We start from the raw sequence: 17,531 nt of genomic DNA, 5'->3' as shown, positions 1-17,531 counted from the left end.
ATGTAGTTCTCCCTTTTCAAATATGAATTCAAGAAAATGTGATATTTCTTTAAAACTGATAAGATTATTTTATTGAAATCATGATTTATACATGTATTTGCCAATTGGTTTGTGTCTGAAGCTCTTGTTGAAAAAAAACCCAACATACATGTTTCTTTCTTCTTTGTAGAAATACAGTACAATCAGTTCAAATCTGTCTGCATTTTAATAATATTTAAGTGACTGTCACATGGGCACAGTAAGAAAACAAATATCAACAGGTTCAAAATTCTAGTATATATATCACTCATGTTATGATGCAAATATTCAACAAGGGCGATAACGATGATGCCATGCATGAGACAATTGATCAGTATGATAAAACAGTGTGTAGTTATGATTACAGGGCACAACAGCTCTAAACTCTTCATGTAGAATTAGAGCCTGAATATAGTAAGTTATACAAACTGTACATGTTTACATACACGTCTGATAGTTAGAAGCAAGATCATGAAGAAATATTAATATGTAAAATAAAATCAAAGAGCTTCAACATGACAGAGACAAATTGTTTTGTCTTGCTCATATTATTATATATCCCAATACAGAAACAGATTACGATTAATTTTTATATATTAATTAAATTGAAGATTAAATAATCATTCTTTCATCTTATAAGATGTGACAGATCATATTTTTCTTATTCTTGGCTAGGGTTAAAGTGAATGCATAGAAAATGCTTGCACAATATTGAGAAATAAAAATGGAGTGTGTCAATTTATGATAGATAATCATAATTTGAATTTTGATTATGGTGGAGTCCACTGCCATTATGCTAAAAGCATAACCGTTTTGCCATTTTTTGCCATTTGTCTGCACGTGATTTTTCAAAAAGGAAAAAAAAGTACTGAAAATCATTTATTTCTATTTAAAATATTAATATGACAAAATTTATGCAATAATATAATCTTACCTCCATGACCGATGCTCTGCTTGCCATCATGGATATCCCCCTCCTCCTCTTCATCTTCTTCATCCAGAGAACACATCTCATCCTCGGACCCACTATCATCAGGCATCACCATGTCTGCATCAATGTCCAGGTCTCTGTTCCGCAGGAGCAACGCTGAGATATCGGCAAGAGGGAACTCGTGTGAGGAGGGGACAAGGGCGCCACCGTTCTGGATGCGCATGATCCAGGAGGTGTTTCCCGTGGGACGTCTGACATGGATCTCTGCCCACCCCTGACACCAGCAGTTGCATTGGTAGATGGAGGCGGAGGAGACGCGGGAGGAGTACCGCGGCTTGAAGGTCAACTGATCTCCACTGTCCGCCATCCCATTTCCTGTCTGATTGACCTTTGACCCCTGACTGGTATCAGAACCTCCCTGTGTAATAGACACTGGCTTGACTGACCCTGGGGGGCAAGTACCGGTTTCTTTCTGATGTGCTTTTGAAGCCTGGCCTTTATCAGCCGCAAACATAACCTTGGAAGTCACCTTTGATGGATGACTGCTGTCTTCCTTCTTGGAATGTCCCGATTCAGACTGGCCATCACCCGTTTTCTTCCCTTCAGACGATGGTCCATGAGATGTCTCAAAGGCACCGGCTGTTGTCTTTGATCCCTGGCTGACATCAGGGACACCTGAAAACATCACCTTGGATGGTGGCTTATTTCCAGCAGCTGCTGCTGACGGATTCACCTTTGAACCTTGACCTTTATCACCTGTAAACGAGACCTTCAAACCAGTTCTTGTAGAGGAGAGACTACCATCACTTCCCTTGAGACTTTCAGCCGATGACCCGTGAGATGTGTCCAACCCGCTGCTCGTGACCTCTTGGGTCACAGAGCTGAAGAGTGTCAGATGCTTCACTTCTTCTTGGTCCTCTGTTCGGGTGGCCTAAAATGGAGAAACCAGATTACAGGTGAAAGGGCAAAATGAAATAAATATGAAAACATAATAATCCCATGACACATCAGACTTCTCTCTTTATCTCTCTCTCTCATCTAATTGTGGGAGAGTTGTTGTCTGGTAGTCTGACTCCTGGCTTCCAATCAGAGGGTCGTGGGTTTGATTTCCAGCCATGATATGCTTTCCTTTATGTTACAGGGTCTACAATCTTCACTGGAAGAGAAATGTGAATCTTTTGGTTCTTTTTTTTTTCTGTATCATGAAAATAATTCGGAAAAGTTTTAACCTTAATTCGCAGGGTGTTTGTGTCTTGTCAGTCAAGGGGACCTCAGATCTCGGCTGTGTATCAGCAAAAATGACTTTGGTCATAAAAAGTATTATTCGAATTAAATGAACTAAAAGCAAACTTAATCACTCATTTATGGCTTTCAGCTGAAAACACATTTTGCATTAACTTTGTGGTTGAAATCCCATTTTCAGGGTATTTTTCAGCGTACCTAGGCATCCCAAATTTGGTCTCCAAAGTTGAAAGAGACTTGAAAAAAAATAGTCATGAAATTACAACTTTATTGCAAAAATCAGGGTGCTGACGAAGGTTGTAAAACAATGTTATCATTCCATCTCAAAGTGAACGTCCATGAATACCTTTTTTTGTAGAGCGTTGCCACTGCTGTCTACCCGCTGTGTGTTACCAGACTTTGATCTCTGTCTCTTGAGCCTTCCGAACCCTGTACCCGACGGTGAACTTGGTTGCTTCTGCTCCTTGTCGACCTTCTCATCGGCCATCTTCTGCGTCCACTTCTCCGCCCCTTCCTCCGCCTTGTCCTGGGATGCCGTGGAGGTCGTCTCTATGTACTGCTGGATCAGGGAGTTGCACTTCTCGCACACCCCGTTGCGCTGCAGACGGGTGCTGCCTCCGCTGGTCGTGACAGTGATGACCTTGTTTCCGACAAGCCAGCTCTGACTTTGACCTCCAGCCAAGAGGAACTCTGAAACAGGTGATCTGAAAAGGATGGTGATTTTAAGAATAATTTAAAAGAACTTTTAAAAAATCAATTAAAAATTACTTAATCAGCAAGACATCAACAACTACCTTCAGGGGGAACAAGAAGACATACCTTTGTAAGAGCTTTTATTAATTGTTTAAGTTTTGAACCTGTAATATATTTTTATTTCGGCACTTATTTGATCTGAGGCACCAAAGTAAGCTCGAAGGCGTGCTACATTAATCTTATGTTTTATTAATATTATTACTATTTCACTTACGTTGTATAAATAAAACTTTTAAAGAAGAAGTCCATATGATTTGAGGCTTGCACAACTGGTTCATTTAATCCCAATTCAATTTTACAAGTGCAGAAACTTCAAACCTTTATTATGCATATCAAATGTGGGCAGTTTCATAAACAATTTGGGCCAAACCTCTACATGTGGTACCTGCCCAAAATAATTTGTCTCTGTTCTCTAATGCATATGAAAAGTTGTAATCCTCTCAACTGCTTGAGAAGTTCATGGAGTCAAGAAAAAATGAGAAAAATGGCAGAATGACAGGTGATAAAATTGCCTATGTACATGTAATCACCAGACAATAAGAAGTATAATACCAAGAGCATGGAATACTTGATTCCTCATAGCAGAAAAAACAGATATTTAGATTCATAAAATATATCTTTCTTACCTCTTTGGATAGGTGGCTAATGTAGAGTAGGTATACCTAGCCATCATATCTAAGCATGTCTGGGTTAGGAGTTTGTTCAGCATATCCAAAGCTTCTTCTGTTGAGACTGACTTTGAATTGCTTCCTTCATCACCCCTTCCTTTGCCTTGATCATTCCTAACAAGACAGATAAACACAAAGCATTTATTTGTGTGTCTTAACATACATGTACATGCACCACCTATAAGTCATCAAAAGCCTACGTTTTCTAAAGGATCGACAACTTGAGAATTGAAAAAAAAACAAAAAAAACATAAGAAATGCCAAGCGCATTCATTTGATGAGATCCGTATCACCATTTCATATTGTAAAATTATATAATGCTTAAAAGTCATGATCAATCTCAAAAGGTTTCCAATAAATATCATAAATGTATTTGTATATAAGTATATATGTATTTGAGGGACGTGGGTTTGATTTCAAGCCATGGCGTGTTTTCCTTCAGCAAGAAATTTACCCACCTTGTGCCGCACTCAACCCAGGTGAGGTGAATGGGTACCCAGTAGGAAGAAATTCCTAGAATGCTTGAGCGTCTATATGGGCCGCGCAGCTAAAGCTGGGGTAACAACAGCAGCGCTTTGTATCCTCAGAGAAAAAGCACTTTTTAAATCCAGCTATTATCATTATTTCTCCATATATCTAAGAGTGCTGTTACTAACTTGTTGGTTTTATCTGTAAGACTGCTGCTTCTCCTAAGCTTGACGATGATCGGTGGAGAGCTGCTACCCTCAAAGTCTGGGACAGGTCTCAGGGCATTCGCTTGAAGACCCTGGTAAGGAGCAAAAAAAGAGGAAACCAATATTCAAATATGAAAACCGACATACATGTACATGTAGTAAGCCATAATAAACCAAACATTCCAGGCAAAATAGCTTTTTGATACTAAACTTTGTTCAGATTATTTCTTAAGATTACAGAGGGAGGGGGTGAACAGAGAATACAAGAGATGTGCATAATAATAATATAATACTCATGGTTTACACTTTTTCATAGTTTTAAGTTTAAAATACAGAACATACTGAACAACACAGTGGCATAAGTCTTTTAAAAATTATGATGAAATGTATATCAATAATAATAATAAAATTATAATTAGAGGACACAAAAAATAAATATGACAATATTAATTGTAGCTGGATTTATATAGCACTTTTGCCAGAGGATCTAATATCAAAATTGTTTTAATGCACAATAAGACCATCAGATTTAATGCTCTTAGTTCTTTGCAACCGTCTTTTGCATATACGCATTTGAGAGGAAGGGGGGGGGGGGGGCAAGGGGAGGGCAAGGAGTTAGGAGGGGGTGGAATCTTACCCTTGTGATACAATTTACAAACTCTCTCCTGAATGGAAGACGGCATTTGATGAACCACATAGCAATCACATGGTGGGCAAGCGATACAACATATAAGGAAAACCTGCAATGAGATCAATCACACCACAGCTTCAATTACTGCCAAAACCATTTACATGTAAATCAATATTAAAGGTACATGTAAAAGAAAGTACTTGCAGCAAACAATTATTTCATGAGAAAGTCTTTAAAATCAAGGTTAATCGCCACAATATTATCATATATCTAGATCTGGTACATTGACATAAACTTGTCATTGAGAACTCATGAAATTTTAGCTGAAAACCGAGAATTATGATGATCAATGACACAAAAAGGCATAGGTGGGACAGTGTATTAATATCACTTAGAAAAATACCCAACATTTTATGGAATTCTGTGCTTCTTTTGCTCATTTCTCAGCATTTACACAATCTTTCCAAGAGCCATTTGTCACATATTTTTTTTTTATACATACAAACACTTGGGTGGTCATTTAATTGGATTCTTTTTTAAGTTATTTTGAGATCGTTACCACAATTTGCATTTATATGTAAGGAGAAAAGATATCATAGGTCAAACTGTATCAACCTTACACTGTTAAATACATATAGTTACTTACTTCTCCACTATTATGAAGCTTGACGTTGTACTGTATGTTGCATTTAATTGAATATGATGAGAAAAGGGTTAATTGCCACTTGATCTACACCAGCTTTGTCTAAATTCCATTTGGTCCACTCCCACTTGGTCTAATCCTAGCTTGACTACAACCAGCTTGTTCACTAACCATTTGGTTACGCCAGTTACACCAAAAGGGTGACCATGAAAATCTGACCAACTCCTCTACACATGAAAATCAACAAGTGGATATACTTTCATGTAACGATGTCAAAAGGAAACTAAAAATTAGAAAAGTGATCCTCTGACATCACTCACATAACACTACTCTAACCAGCTACGCACATTCAGCCCAGTTGCAACTATGTGTATGATTTGCTCTCTCTCACATCATATGCGTGAGTTTAAAGCACTATACAAGAAATGTTCTCCACTTACTTGAATGGGTTGGTGTAATGAAGCGCCACCGCAAAGATACTCATGTATTCACTCTCAACAAAGTTCGCATACAGCTGAGGAAACCAGATTAAACCTGTGGATAAGAACAAAAGGATGAAATGATAAGATATTTCTATCTGAACTAAATCAAAATTCATATGACGTCACTAATGCTATAGGATCTGAATCAAATCCAGATTGCTATGGCTACTACTGAATCACACAATGTCTGATACGGACTGTCATCATCAATGTATAGCACAATTTACTTACAATGTACAATTCCATAATATTTGGTTAGAAATTTGCCTCATCATTACCACCTTAGGTCAAGAGGTACAGGTACATCAATGTACATTCATGAACAAGCAGAAAATGACAGCAAGCTTTGTATTGAATGCTGAATTCTCAACCTAACACACACATGTACGGATGCAAGTCATTTGCAACTTGGAAAGCTTTACCACTGAAAGGAAATACTGCAAAATTACAACAAATAAATATAATACGAAAGACATATAAAACATGCTAACAATGAAAATGAGAAATGTACTGTCCTAACAGAGACACTAAACTTACTTAACATATCTAGAGGTTTAAAATTCATATATACATGATAAATGAGTGGTTCTAACACAGACACTAAACTCACTCGAAAGGAACTCCAAGACAGGGATAGCCATGGTTGCAGTAGCAGACATCTGAGACATGACTAGGATGATAGAAGGCAACACCTTCAACATGGTGTCCTGCATCTCAATGACACACAAGGTCAAACCATCCACGCACTGCTGGGCACACTTCAGCTTCAGGCCTGCTTCAAAGCACTTGATCAGGTACACCTTAAAGTACAATGATACTAATTATAAGCATACAGTACAAATAAGCGCCATCTATCTAGATATATTATATTCTGAAGCCCATAAGAACATGAAAAGAATAAGAGAGTTTGGATGAGTGTCATAGTACCAAGAACTGATGATAGAAAAGATTAATCTTCTGTTTAGATTTTAAAAGTCTCTGTTAATAAAATGATGTCACATTTCTTATATTTAACCCTTTGAACCAAAAAAGGCAGGAAACCGGCATCACTATAAAAGCGCGTACATGCATATACCCTAAAAGCCGGAATGCCGGCTTCAAGTCATGTGACTCGAAAAGCAAGGGTTTTACGTGTCAGGTGACCCTTTTAAAATGACATCATGTGGGAGATATTCAGTCGATAACTACAATATACATTGTCGATATATGGCTTTCATTTGAAGCGCCTTGAGCATTTAATCAAAATGGAAAGAAGCTATATAAATCATATGTATTATTATTATTATTATTTATTTAAAAAATAGCAAAAATATACTAGCCTACCAAGGAGGCTCATGCGATAATACACGGCAAGTCGTATCGAGGGATAGACCTCGATAGGCCAATGGCTTTCTGTCTTCCCCCCACATCCGCCGTACGTACAGCGGAAATCATTGTTTTTTATTGTGTTTTACTATCTGTTTATGACTACTTATAATTTATACTGGTCAATATCTGTTCTGTTGTATAAGAATTTTATTTGTATTTATGCATTTTTGTGCATTTTAAAGAGGTGTGAAATAAATGAATCTGAATCTGTATATGGACTATTGTAAGCTATTGATGAATTTTACATCCGTCAAAGCAGTGATTTTGAGACAAAATTTGAGATTATCGTCGGTACATGAAGCTACACAACATCAGCAGGGCCAGGTCGGGTACCAGTGGAGTAAGGTGCCGCTGGCGTTCGAATCATGCGAATAGGAGAATAGGAGATCATTGATTTCAAATGTCATGTATTTCTTCATTTCACCGATAATCTTGATATCTGCAATGAACTCAGGGTGAGGGTCACGACCGTCCGACATAATTCAGGGTTCAAAGGGTTAATAGTAGATTATTCCTAAGAGAAGTTACTGCGCTAGAAAAAGCAAATTCACCAAATATGCTACTTGTGTTTTGGGGATCTTTAGAAGATGCTGATGTGATGGTCTCAGGCTGAAAGCTGGTGCATAAGGCATAAACATTTTGGCACCAAACAATGTTAAAACTTTCCATGTAAGAAGGATATTTTTAATCTTGGGGTTTGTAAGGGTTCATATCTACTATCAAACTGATGTAATTACGATTTGGTCCAACTGCCATTAAGGGATAAGAACTGAGAATCATGGGACCCATTATTCAGTCCATTGACAGAACCACTTCCCGGGGGGGGGGGGGGGGGGACAAGACATGTAATTTTGAAAGAATCTCAAAAGTGGGGGAGCAAAGCAACCAAGCTTGTCATTGTGGTACTTTTGCTTTTTATAAAGTGAAATTGAGGAATTTTGTGCATACACTGTACTTTTGGTGAATTTGTGATTTTTTTTGGTTTTTTTTTTGGGGGGGCAACTGCCCCCTACTCCTCCACTGCGTACCGCCATGGACCACTAGGCCATGACACCTGCATTAATACCTTCTTCTGTTGATCAAGCAGCGTATGGTATGGCACCAGAGCAGTCAGGGCACTGTATATACCAGTATAGAAATCAATTCTGTTGAATCCTTCAGAACGCTGTAAACGATTTATGTGACTTCTGTCTTCCACCTGTTAGCAAACGAGACACAAAAATATCATACAGATACGTGTATTGCCTTCTAAGAGGTTGAATATAACATTTATATCCCTGAAAGAGTTAGATCTTTCCCAAGGGATCATATTTTGCCTAGGATGCACAGCGTTCAGGGAAAACGTTTTAATATAGCTTCGAAAGGGAGTTTGGGAGTTACAGATCTAGAACGGGTAGTGCGATCATAGACACCCTTACAGATATTTGTATAATGTCAAGATTATCACTTGACATTTTCTGAAATGGTTTTCGTGATTAAACTGAATTCAAATAAAAAGAGCTTACCATGGAACACAGAACTACACAGAGGTTCTCCATGTTGGCATTGGCAGCTAGGACCAGGTTCTTGTTTTGTAGAGCTTTGGTCAGACAGGGCAAGACCAGTGATAGAACCTTCCAATGGGTCTCCTGATCAGATTAAAACAAATTGAAAAATAATATATAAAAGAATTATTCACAGAATATATAAACTCCATGATTTTATTTCTATTGCATTTTAATAAACCAATTGTGATTATTTTTTCCTTATATGCCAAAGCAGACTATTTCTATTTTACTCAGGTACTTTTACTGCTAAACCTTGACTATTGGCGTTGAGGCCCTTTACAAACCATTTTCCTGCTTTGGAGCCAGAGATTTGTCTTTGTCATCTTGCAAGTCTTTAACCCTAACTAGGCCGGGCTTTTTTGGCTGTTCTGTGGCCGGGGGGGGGGGGGGGGGGGTGGGGTTGATTCAACCCCCCCCCTGAGATCTCGGCCGCCGATCGCGCGAGCGCCGCAAAAATTTGCATGCTGGTAGTGTGCGATGTAATCTACAAGGCTGTATGGTAAAATTTTCCAACATAATGAGATTTTATTTTATATGAATTAATTATGCTAATTTATTAATAAATCATACTTTTTGCTCTAATTCACTAAATAAAGCTCCTAGAATGCTAATTTTTGGTAAAAATATTCTTTGTAGCATTCTTAACAATGGCAATTGAAAAAAACTTCGGTTTGGAAATCAACTTCTTATGTATTTTATTGTTTTATGAATTTCTTATGTATTTCCTTGTTTTTCAACCTTTTGTTTTTCTTTGTTTTTTTCACCAGATTTATTGCACAACCTTTTTGAAGCATAATTATGCTAAAATCAATTGCTTTCAGCTGTTTAAAGTAAAAATAATCATATCTTTATGAATAAGATGAGAAAACTCAATTTGCATTGACTTTGTACACAAAATCACGTTTTGGAACAATTTTTGGTCTGACATGCACTTACAAAATGTTGCGTAATTTCGGAACCGCGTACCCGGGCGTCGTAAATTTGGTCTCAAAAGATGCGCGAGACTTAAAAGTATAAACTCTGCGAGTGGCGTGGTCAAAAAATTTCGCGCGGCAGAATGATCGCAGAAAATGTTGAGGGGGGGGGTTGATTCAACCCCCCCCCCGGCCATTTTAGGGTTAAATTAGTGTCCAAAGTTTTCCGCGGAAACGGGGGTAGAAAGCCGGAAAACACAGTTTTGAAAAAAACAGTGAATTCGGTGAGAAATCTTAGTTTTAAACTTTAAAGTATAAAAAATTGGTTCCAAAAGCATCCTAATTGATAATACAGTCTATAAAATCCAGTCTAGGAATTGCACAAATTAAGCTCTTTGAAACCAGCCTACCGATCGCGATCGCAAACCTTACCAGATTTGACCCACAATAAATTTATAAGTACAACACTACGTACTACTTACGCAATGCAGCTATCCCAGCAGCCTTTGTGCGCGATTCATTCTGGAAATTTCCATGCATAGCGAAAGCAATATTCACGTGCACATCACGTTACTACGGTGATGGAACGCTTGGTCGCCCGTACTAGTAGCATGTATGCATCGACGAACGTAGAGGGCAGCAACAACAAGTGTGTTGCTGCCCTCTACGTTCGTTGGCATGCATGTTCATTCATGCAATATGCACATGTATGTACTGTGACGTGCACTGTTGTTGTTTTGATTGTTCTGCTTGCATGCGCATATGACTTTAGTTATTCGAATTCGCCCATGCTTTGGAGTACGTAGGAAGGGAAGTCAGGTAAGAATTTTTACAGCTTTTACTCATTCAAAATTTAAGTGTCTTTTCTGAGCTTTCGAAGAATTTCAAAGTGAAGAAATTTAGAAAGCAGAATTTGAGGTTTGTAAAGCAGAAAACTTTGGGCTTTACTTTAAATGCATTTTTTACGGTGCGCTTCCTCCATCTTCAGCGCATTGATTTCTTTGAAAGGTGAGTTTCACAATCCATATGCCCATGAACTATTTTCACGACTGTTTCAGAAAGGATTTCGAATTTTTGAGAGCTACGCTTCTTTTTAAATCTACGATTTTATTTATAATAATAATAATAATACTAATAATAATACTCAACATTTATAACGCGCTTTTCCCACATGGCCCAAAGCGCTCACAATTTCATTTAACTTATTTATACAAACAAAAATCAGAATGACATATTAAATGGAGGCAGTTGCCTAGAACAAAAGGGTTTTAAGGGATTTCTTGAAGGACTCAATTGTTGGGGATTGTCTTATTGTGAGAGGGAGTTTGTTCCATTCCATTGAGGATGCAACGGCATTTTACCAAACCAATGTAATATAGTTTTCTAAAGTTTGTTATAAGAAATGCATACTAAGTTTGTAATTACAATGAAAATAGTCAAAACAACAGCATACAAAATTAATGCCTTAAATATTTGAAGACATGCATGTTACGATGCTGTGGTCTTATGAATATGTTTCTAAAAACCAAAATGAAATTCCATGAATAATACAAAGTCAGAGCTGCCAACCTGAACAAGAATATTTCAGTATTTCTAAAGCTGAAAATCAGTACTTTGGTGAGTAAATCAGTATTTTCAAAAAAATACCATAGGACAACACATAAAACTGAAAATTTAGAAATCAGTATTATTCTAATTTTTCAGTACGAAATACGGAAAGTCTGTACTACTTGGCAGCTTTGCAAAGTTTTGTATGTCCGACACATATTCAAAATCATTTTTAAAGATCTGATGATTTGAAAGCATTGCATACATGTACATGTACTTCAATGTAAATAAGAACCCAATCTTTTATGAATTGGTGATTTAAAAATTGTTGTGTGCTGTCGCCGAGGTATACTGTATCATAGTTGTTAACCAGGTTTTATTGAGACATATTCCGAAGACAAGCTAGCCTTACTGAAATCTACCGATGTACATTTCTCTTACCTCTCTCAAGCATGTTGTGACGATTTTAAATGCTCGGATGAATGGGATGATTGTCGGTTTAAGGTGCCTTTCACCTGGAGGTGGTGAACTGCATACCGGTGGAGACGTCTTTCCTGCTAATTCAGTTTCTAATCTGTGACACAGAAAGAAGAAGCACCAAATTCATCTATCTAAAGGCAAGGCACTACTGACATTCCCAGCATCCTTTGGAGTTTACTTTGAGGGGAACATGTTGTTTATAATAATAACTGACTATTTTTTTTTTACTACAAAACATACAAATGCAACAACCATGACATACACATATCAAGATGTGTTAATAAAAAATCCTGAACATGGCGTTTTGGTTATTTACAAAGTTGAGATGGATAAAAACCTCCCCCAAAAACAATCAAATTCATGCAGATATCTGTCACTGAAATATCATTCTTTTGATATTTCAGCTGGGGACAAAAGTGGTACGGTACTTGGAATAAAATTGAGATGGTGTTTCTGGTCAATTTTACATCTGTACTCTTTGAAGCACTAAATAGTGACTTTCATTTTTTAGGGCTTCATTTTTACAACTTATTAGACACTGGTAACAATTGAGATGTTACAGCTCAGTTTTTTGAAAAGTCAATCCAATGCTAACCAACACCTTCATATTACCAAAGAAATAAAAAAAGGTAAAAGACAGTAGTTGCAGCAAACAATTATTTCATGAGAAAGTCTTTTAAATCAAGGTTAACTGTCAAAATATCATTATCTAGATCTGGTACATTAATATAAGCTTATCTTTGTAAAATCATGAAATCTTAGCTCAAAATCAATAATTCTGATGATCACTAACACAGAAAAGCATATGTGGGAGAGTGTATCAATATTGCTTCGAAAAATACCTGACATTTTATGGAATTTCGTGCTTATTTTGCTCATTTCTCAGCAATTACGGATTTTCTTCCAGAGCAATTTTTTTTATTTATACATACAAACACTTTGGTGGATATTTCATTGGATTCTGTTTGAACTCATTATAAAATTGTTACCACAACAACTGGTACTTATCTTTAAAGCAAGAAAATAGTGATTTTTTTAAATCAATCTCACCTTGAATCACATAGAATATGAGGGCTATATTTGTAGATTCCATTCTCTCCTGGAAAGCCCAGTCTACACATGCTATCTGCTCTTAGCTGAAGCAGGAACTCAAACACCTGTAAACAGGGATTTGAAAAGAAATGAATGAACAAGTGGATAAAAAAGAATATACGCAAATTAATGTGTGATTGAATGAATGAATAAATATATAGATATGAAAACAAATAAAATACATTAGAAAAAGCACAAAAAGTTATTAGTACCCTGATACCTTCATAATGGCTATAGCTGATGAACATGATACAATGGCAATGCCATTTATACACATGCCATTTACTAAGACAAGCAGTTCCTGAAACATTTGAAATATGTGTCTTCCACATCTTCATTCACAGACTAATGTGCGTGCTATCCACGTGAGCATTCATCAGAAACTAAAGAAGAAATTTGCTCCAAAGAATTTTTGCTGATTGAGTCATTGTCATAATATGCCATTATTATGACAATGAAATAACTGGCAAATTAGAAATTTGTATCTTGCACTATTTCCCTCCTAGACCAAAGTGTGGGCCAACCCTTTGGTCAATTGAGCAAAAAACTGTTTGGCGATTGACTAACCTCCAAATCTATACACTGATAATTTTGTTATATCCCCTCTATATACATGTACTGTAATAAAAGAATGACTGAAATAATGAAAAGATAAGTGAATGAATTTCATATGGTTAATGAATAACTACAAAAATGCATAGAAGTATAAATTGTAACTTCTGATGGTTTCCATGGCGAAAAAGAATAGTGTAGTAGGTTTCACAGTACACCATGTATCTTTCTTGGGCAAGTGCTAGTCCTGAAAAGGACCACCCAAACTCGACGTTTCAATAAGTGTGTTCTTGTCATCTTCAGGAGTATAAATTGATGTTAAAAAGAAAAAAACAAAACAATATCAGTAATAACAATTATAAAAATAACTAAAAATACATGTACCAAACAATTATTAAAATGGATACTTACAGAACACTGCAGTTGCTCTGAGTAATTGAATGTTAGTAGTAAATCGAGACCTGGCGCCCGTAACACAAAGCTTAGCAACGATCGTAGAACATTTTTCTATGATTGATTCCATTGACTACAATGTACAATCATTCATACAGTCAATTGTATGATCTATTGCAAATCTTTGTGTTACAAGACACTGGGCCCTTAACATAAAGCTTAGTAATTGATCATAGAGCTGATTCTTAAGATTGATCATACACAATAATTAATGCAATCAATCCTAGACACAAGCCCCATGATCAATCGCTAAGCTTCATGTTACGTGCCCCTGATATAGGTTTCTCCAATAAGACAGGGTCGTGTATCTTCAACCCTGGGCCTCGTAACATAAAGCTTAGTAATTGATCATAGAGCTGATTCTTAAGATTGATCATACACAATAATCAATGCAATCAATCCTAGACACAAGCCCCATGATCAATCGCTAAGCTTCATGTTACGTGCCCCTGATATAGGTTTCTCCATTAAGACAGGGTCGTGTATCTTCAACCCTGGGCCTCGTAACATAAAGCTTAGTAATTGATCATAGAGCTGATTCTTAAGATTGATCATACACAATAATCAATGCAATCAATCCTAGACACAAGCCCCATGATCAATCGCTAAGCTTCATGTTACGTGCCCCTGATATAGGTTTCTCCATTAAGACAGGGTCGTGTATCTTCAACCCTGGGCCTCGTAACATAAAGCTTAGTAATTGATCATAGAGCTGATTCTTAAGATTGATCATACACAATAATTAATGCAATCAATCCTAGACACAAGCCCCATGATCAATCGCTAAGCTTCATGTTACGTGCCCCTGATATAGGTTTCTCCATTAAGACAGGGTCATGTATCTTCAACCCTGGACCTCGTAACATAAAGCTTTGTAATTGATCATAGAGCTGATTCTTAAGATTGATCATACACAATAATCAATGCCAACAATCCTAGACACCAGCCCCACGATCAATCGCTAAGCTTCATGTTACGTGCCCCTGATATAGGTTTCTCCATTAAGACAGGGTCGTGTATCTTCAACCCTGGGCCCTTAACATAAAGCTTAGTAATTGATCATAGAGCTGATTTTTAAGATTGATCATACACAGTAATCAATGCAATCAATCCTAGACACTAGCCCCACGATCAATCGCTAAGCTTCATGTTACGTGCCCCTGATATAGGTTTCTCCATTAAGACAGGGTCGTGTATCTTCAACCCTGGGCCCTTAACATAAAGCTTTGTAATTGATCATAGAGCTGATTCTTAAGATTGATCATACACAGTAATCAATGCAATCAATCCTAGACACTAGCCCCATGATCAATCGCTAAGCTTCATGTTACGTGCCCCTGATATAGGTTTCTCCATTAAGACAGGGTCGTGTATCTTCAACCCTGGACCCCGTAACATAAAGCTTTGTAATTGATCATAGAGCTGATTCTTAAGATCGATCATACACAATAATCAATGCAATCAATCTTAGACACTAGCCCCATGATCAATCGCTAAGCTTCATGTTACGTGCCCCTGATATAGGTTTCTCCATTAAGACAGGGTTGTGTATCTTCAACCCTGGGCCTCGTAACATAAAGCTTTGTAATTGATCATAGAGCTGATTCTTAAGATTGATCATACACAATAATCAATGCAATCAATCCTAGACACCAGCCTCATGATCCATCCTAAGCTCAGGGTTCCTAGCTTTTCAAGAAAACAAAATTCCCTTATTTTGGCCTGATGAAGTTTAAAAATTTCCTGATAATCATTTGAACCCATTCCCAGTTTCACATGCTTTCTAAGTTGTTGCAGCGAATTACATGCATTTTCAGTATAAAAACAATAATGTAATACTAATCAGTACCACCATAACCAGTCATTCAATGGATGTTGTTTTGATAAGCAACAAAATACATGTATAACAGAGTCTGACTGACTACCGTGCTTTCGACTTTTTGGCTGATCAAAACTCCCTGATTTTTCCCTCATTTGAGGCATTTTCCCCTGATTTGAGGTATTTTTTTATCAAATTCCCTGACATTTCCCTGACTGGAGAAAAAAAGTAAAATAATTTTCCCTGGTTTCCCTGATGGGCTGGGAACCCTGAAGCTTTATATTACTGGGCGCTAAAGAGAGAAACAAAATAATACCTTGGCTCTGATGTTGCTTGCCATGTCAGAGTTGTATTTGTTTTCATATTGCTGCTTCATGTGGTTGCCTAGCAACTCGAATGCAAATACAGCATGGGAGGAGGGAACACGATACATCTTGATCTGAGAGATAAGGAACATATAAATGATTGATTAAAAGCAGTGATTGAAATATTCGCAAAGCAACAGTTTTTATTATGATCAGTTTTATTCCCTTTCCTTAAGTTCATTTCTGTTATTCATCAGTATCTACATTGTAATATCACTAAGGTACACATTTAAGTCATTCAATATCAGTGCCATTCACTGTCTACGATCATTATATCACTTTCCATATTATTTCATTTTCCATAGCCTTCTCCTTATCATATTGATTATAATCACTCTATCATCATCATCATCATCATCATCATCATCATCATCATCAACATCATTATCATCTCATATATATTTCCTATCATATCATATCATATCATATCATATCATATCATATCATATCATATCATATCATATCATATATCATACCATACCATACCATACCATACCATACCATATCATATCATATTTCATACCATATTTCATACCAGACAAAATCATCATCATCATCATCATCACCATCATCATTATCATCATCATCATCACCACCACCATCACCATGACTATCACCACCATCAATCATCAACACCATCATCATCATCATATCATATATATTTCATACCATATCATATCATATCATACCATACCATACCATACCATACCATACCATACCATACCATTTTCAGGGAAGAAATTTATTGAATTTAATTCCTTTGATTAGACTCATGTTCTGAGTTTATAAAGATAGTTCATGTGTTGTGAATATTTAAACCTAGGTAAAATGTACATATGTTTTGAATATTTCAAAAGCAAGCATTGGAAACGTTTGATACCCCCCCTTAGAGTACAAGATCAGGTGGATGCCATATTTTGTTCAAGTGTTAGAAATATTTCGTATTAGGTAAGCATTTTCATACAGGTGTCATAAATAGCTATTACTGTGCTTTAGCATTGATGAAAATGTAGGTGTACAGATGCACAGGAAGTCTTTTGTTATTAAGAATGTGTTGCTTTATGCACTCATCTGTTATTGAAATTCTTTGAATTACTTTATAGAAATTTTACAGTTAGCCCTTGTAACGGTAGGGTATATTAGGAGGTTAATTTCAGTAATTCAGGGAGAATCACCTAGGCTAGAATAGACCACAGATGTTAGTATAGGCAGTCAAGTTATAACTGAGGGACTACGTCGGTGACGGGATAACAACCCCAGCTGCCGCCGGTTCTCCACCGACATGATTCCTCAAAACTCATGTCATCATTGGGGGCTTGATCTCGTCCACTAATTCGTCGAAGCCACATCT

General features: G+C 36.9%; 1 protein-coding gene across 5 annotated transcripts in view; it reads right to left on the bottom strand.

Annotated features, from left to right (window-relative positions):
• Nucleotides 1-17,531, bottom strand: part of LOC135153060 (tuberin-like) — a 64,204-nt gene that overhangs the window by 16,418 nt on the left and 30,255 nt on the right. For all 5 annotated transcript variants that reach the window (XM_064105103.1, XM_064105106.1, XM_064105105.1 and 2 more), the window contains exons 16-27: nt 16,132-16,254; nt 12,950-13,056; nt 11,861-11,993; nt 8,916-9,038; nt 8,477-8,608; nt 6,653-6,842; nt 6,001-6,094; nt 4,924-5,026; nt 4,269-4,378; nt 3,571-3,726; nt 2,538-2,895; nt 953-1,880 (exon numbers count right to left, since the gene is read on the bottom strand). In XM_064105103.1, coding sequence (XP_063961173.1) covers nt 953-1,880; nt 2,538-2,895; nt 3,571-3,726; nt 4,269-4,378; nt 4,924-5,026; nt 6,001-6,094; nt 6,653-6,842; nt 8,477-8,608; nt 8,916-9,038; nt 11,861-11,993; nt 12,950-13,056; nt 16,132-16,254 — 2,557 coding nt within the window. The remainder of the gene's footprint in view (nt 1-952; nt 1,881-2,537; nt 2,896-3,570; nt 3,727-4,268; nt 4,379-4,923; nt 5,027-6,000; nt 6,095-6,652; nt 6,843-8,476; nt 8,609-8,915; nt 9,039-11,860; nt 11,994-12,949; nt 13,057-16,131; nt 16,255-17,531) is intronic.

The sequence above is a fragment of the Lytechinus pictus genome, chromosome 10, assembly GCF_037042905.1.
Source record: "Lytechinus pictus isolate F3 Inbred chromosome 10, Lp3.0, whole genome shotgun sequence".
NCBI classification, from domain to species: Eukaryota; Metazoa; Echinodermata; class Echinoidea; order Temnopleuroida; family Toxopneustidae; genus Lytechinus; species Lytechinus pictus.
Note: the sequence above shows the minus strand (reverse complement) of the source record. Positions and strands in the feature narration are given on the sequence as shown.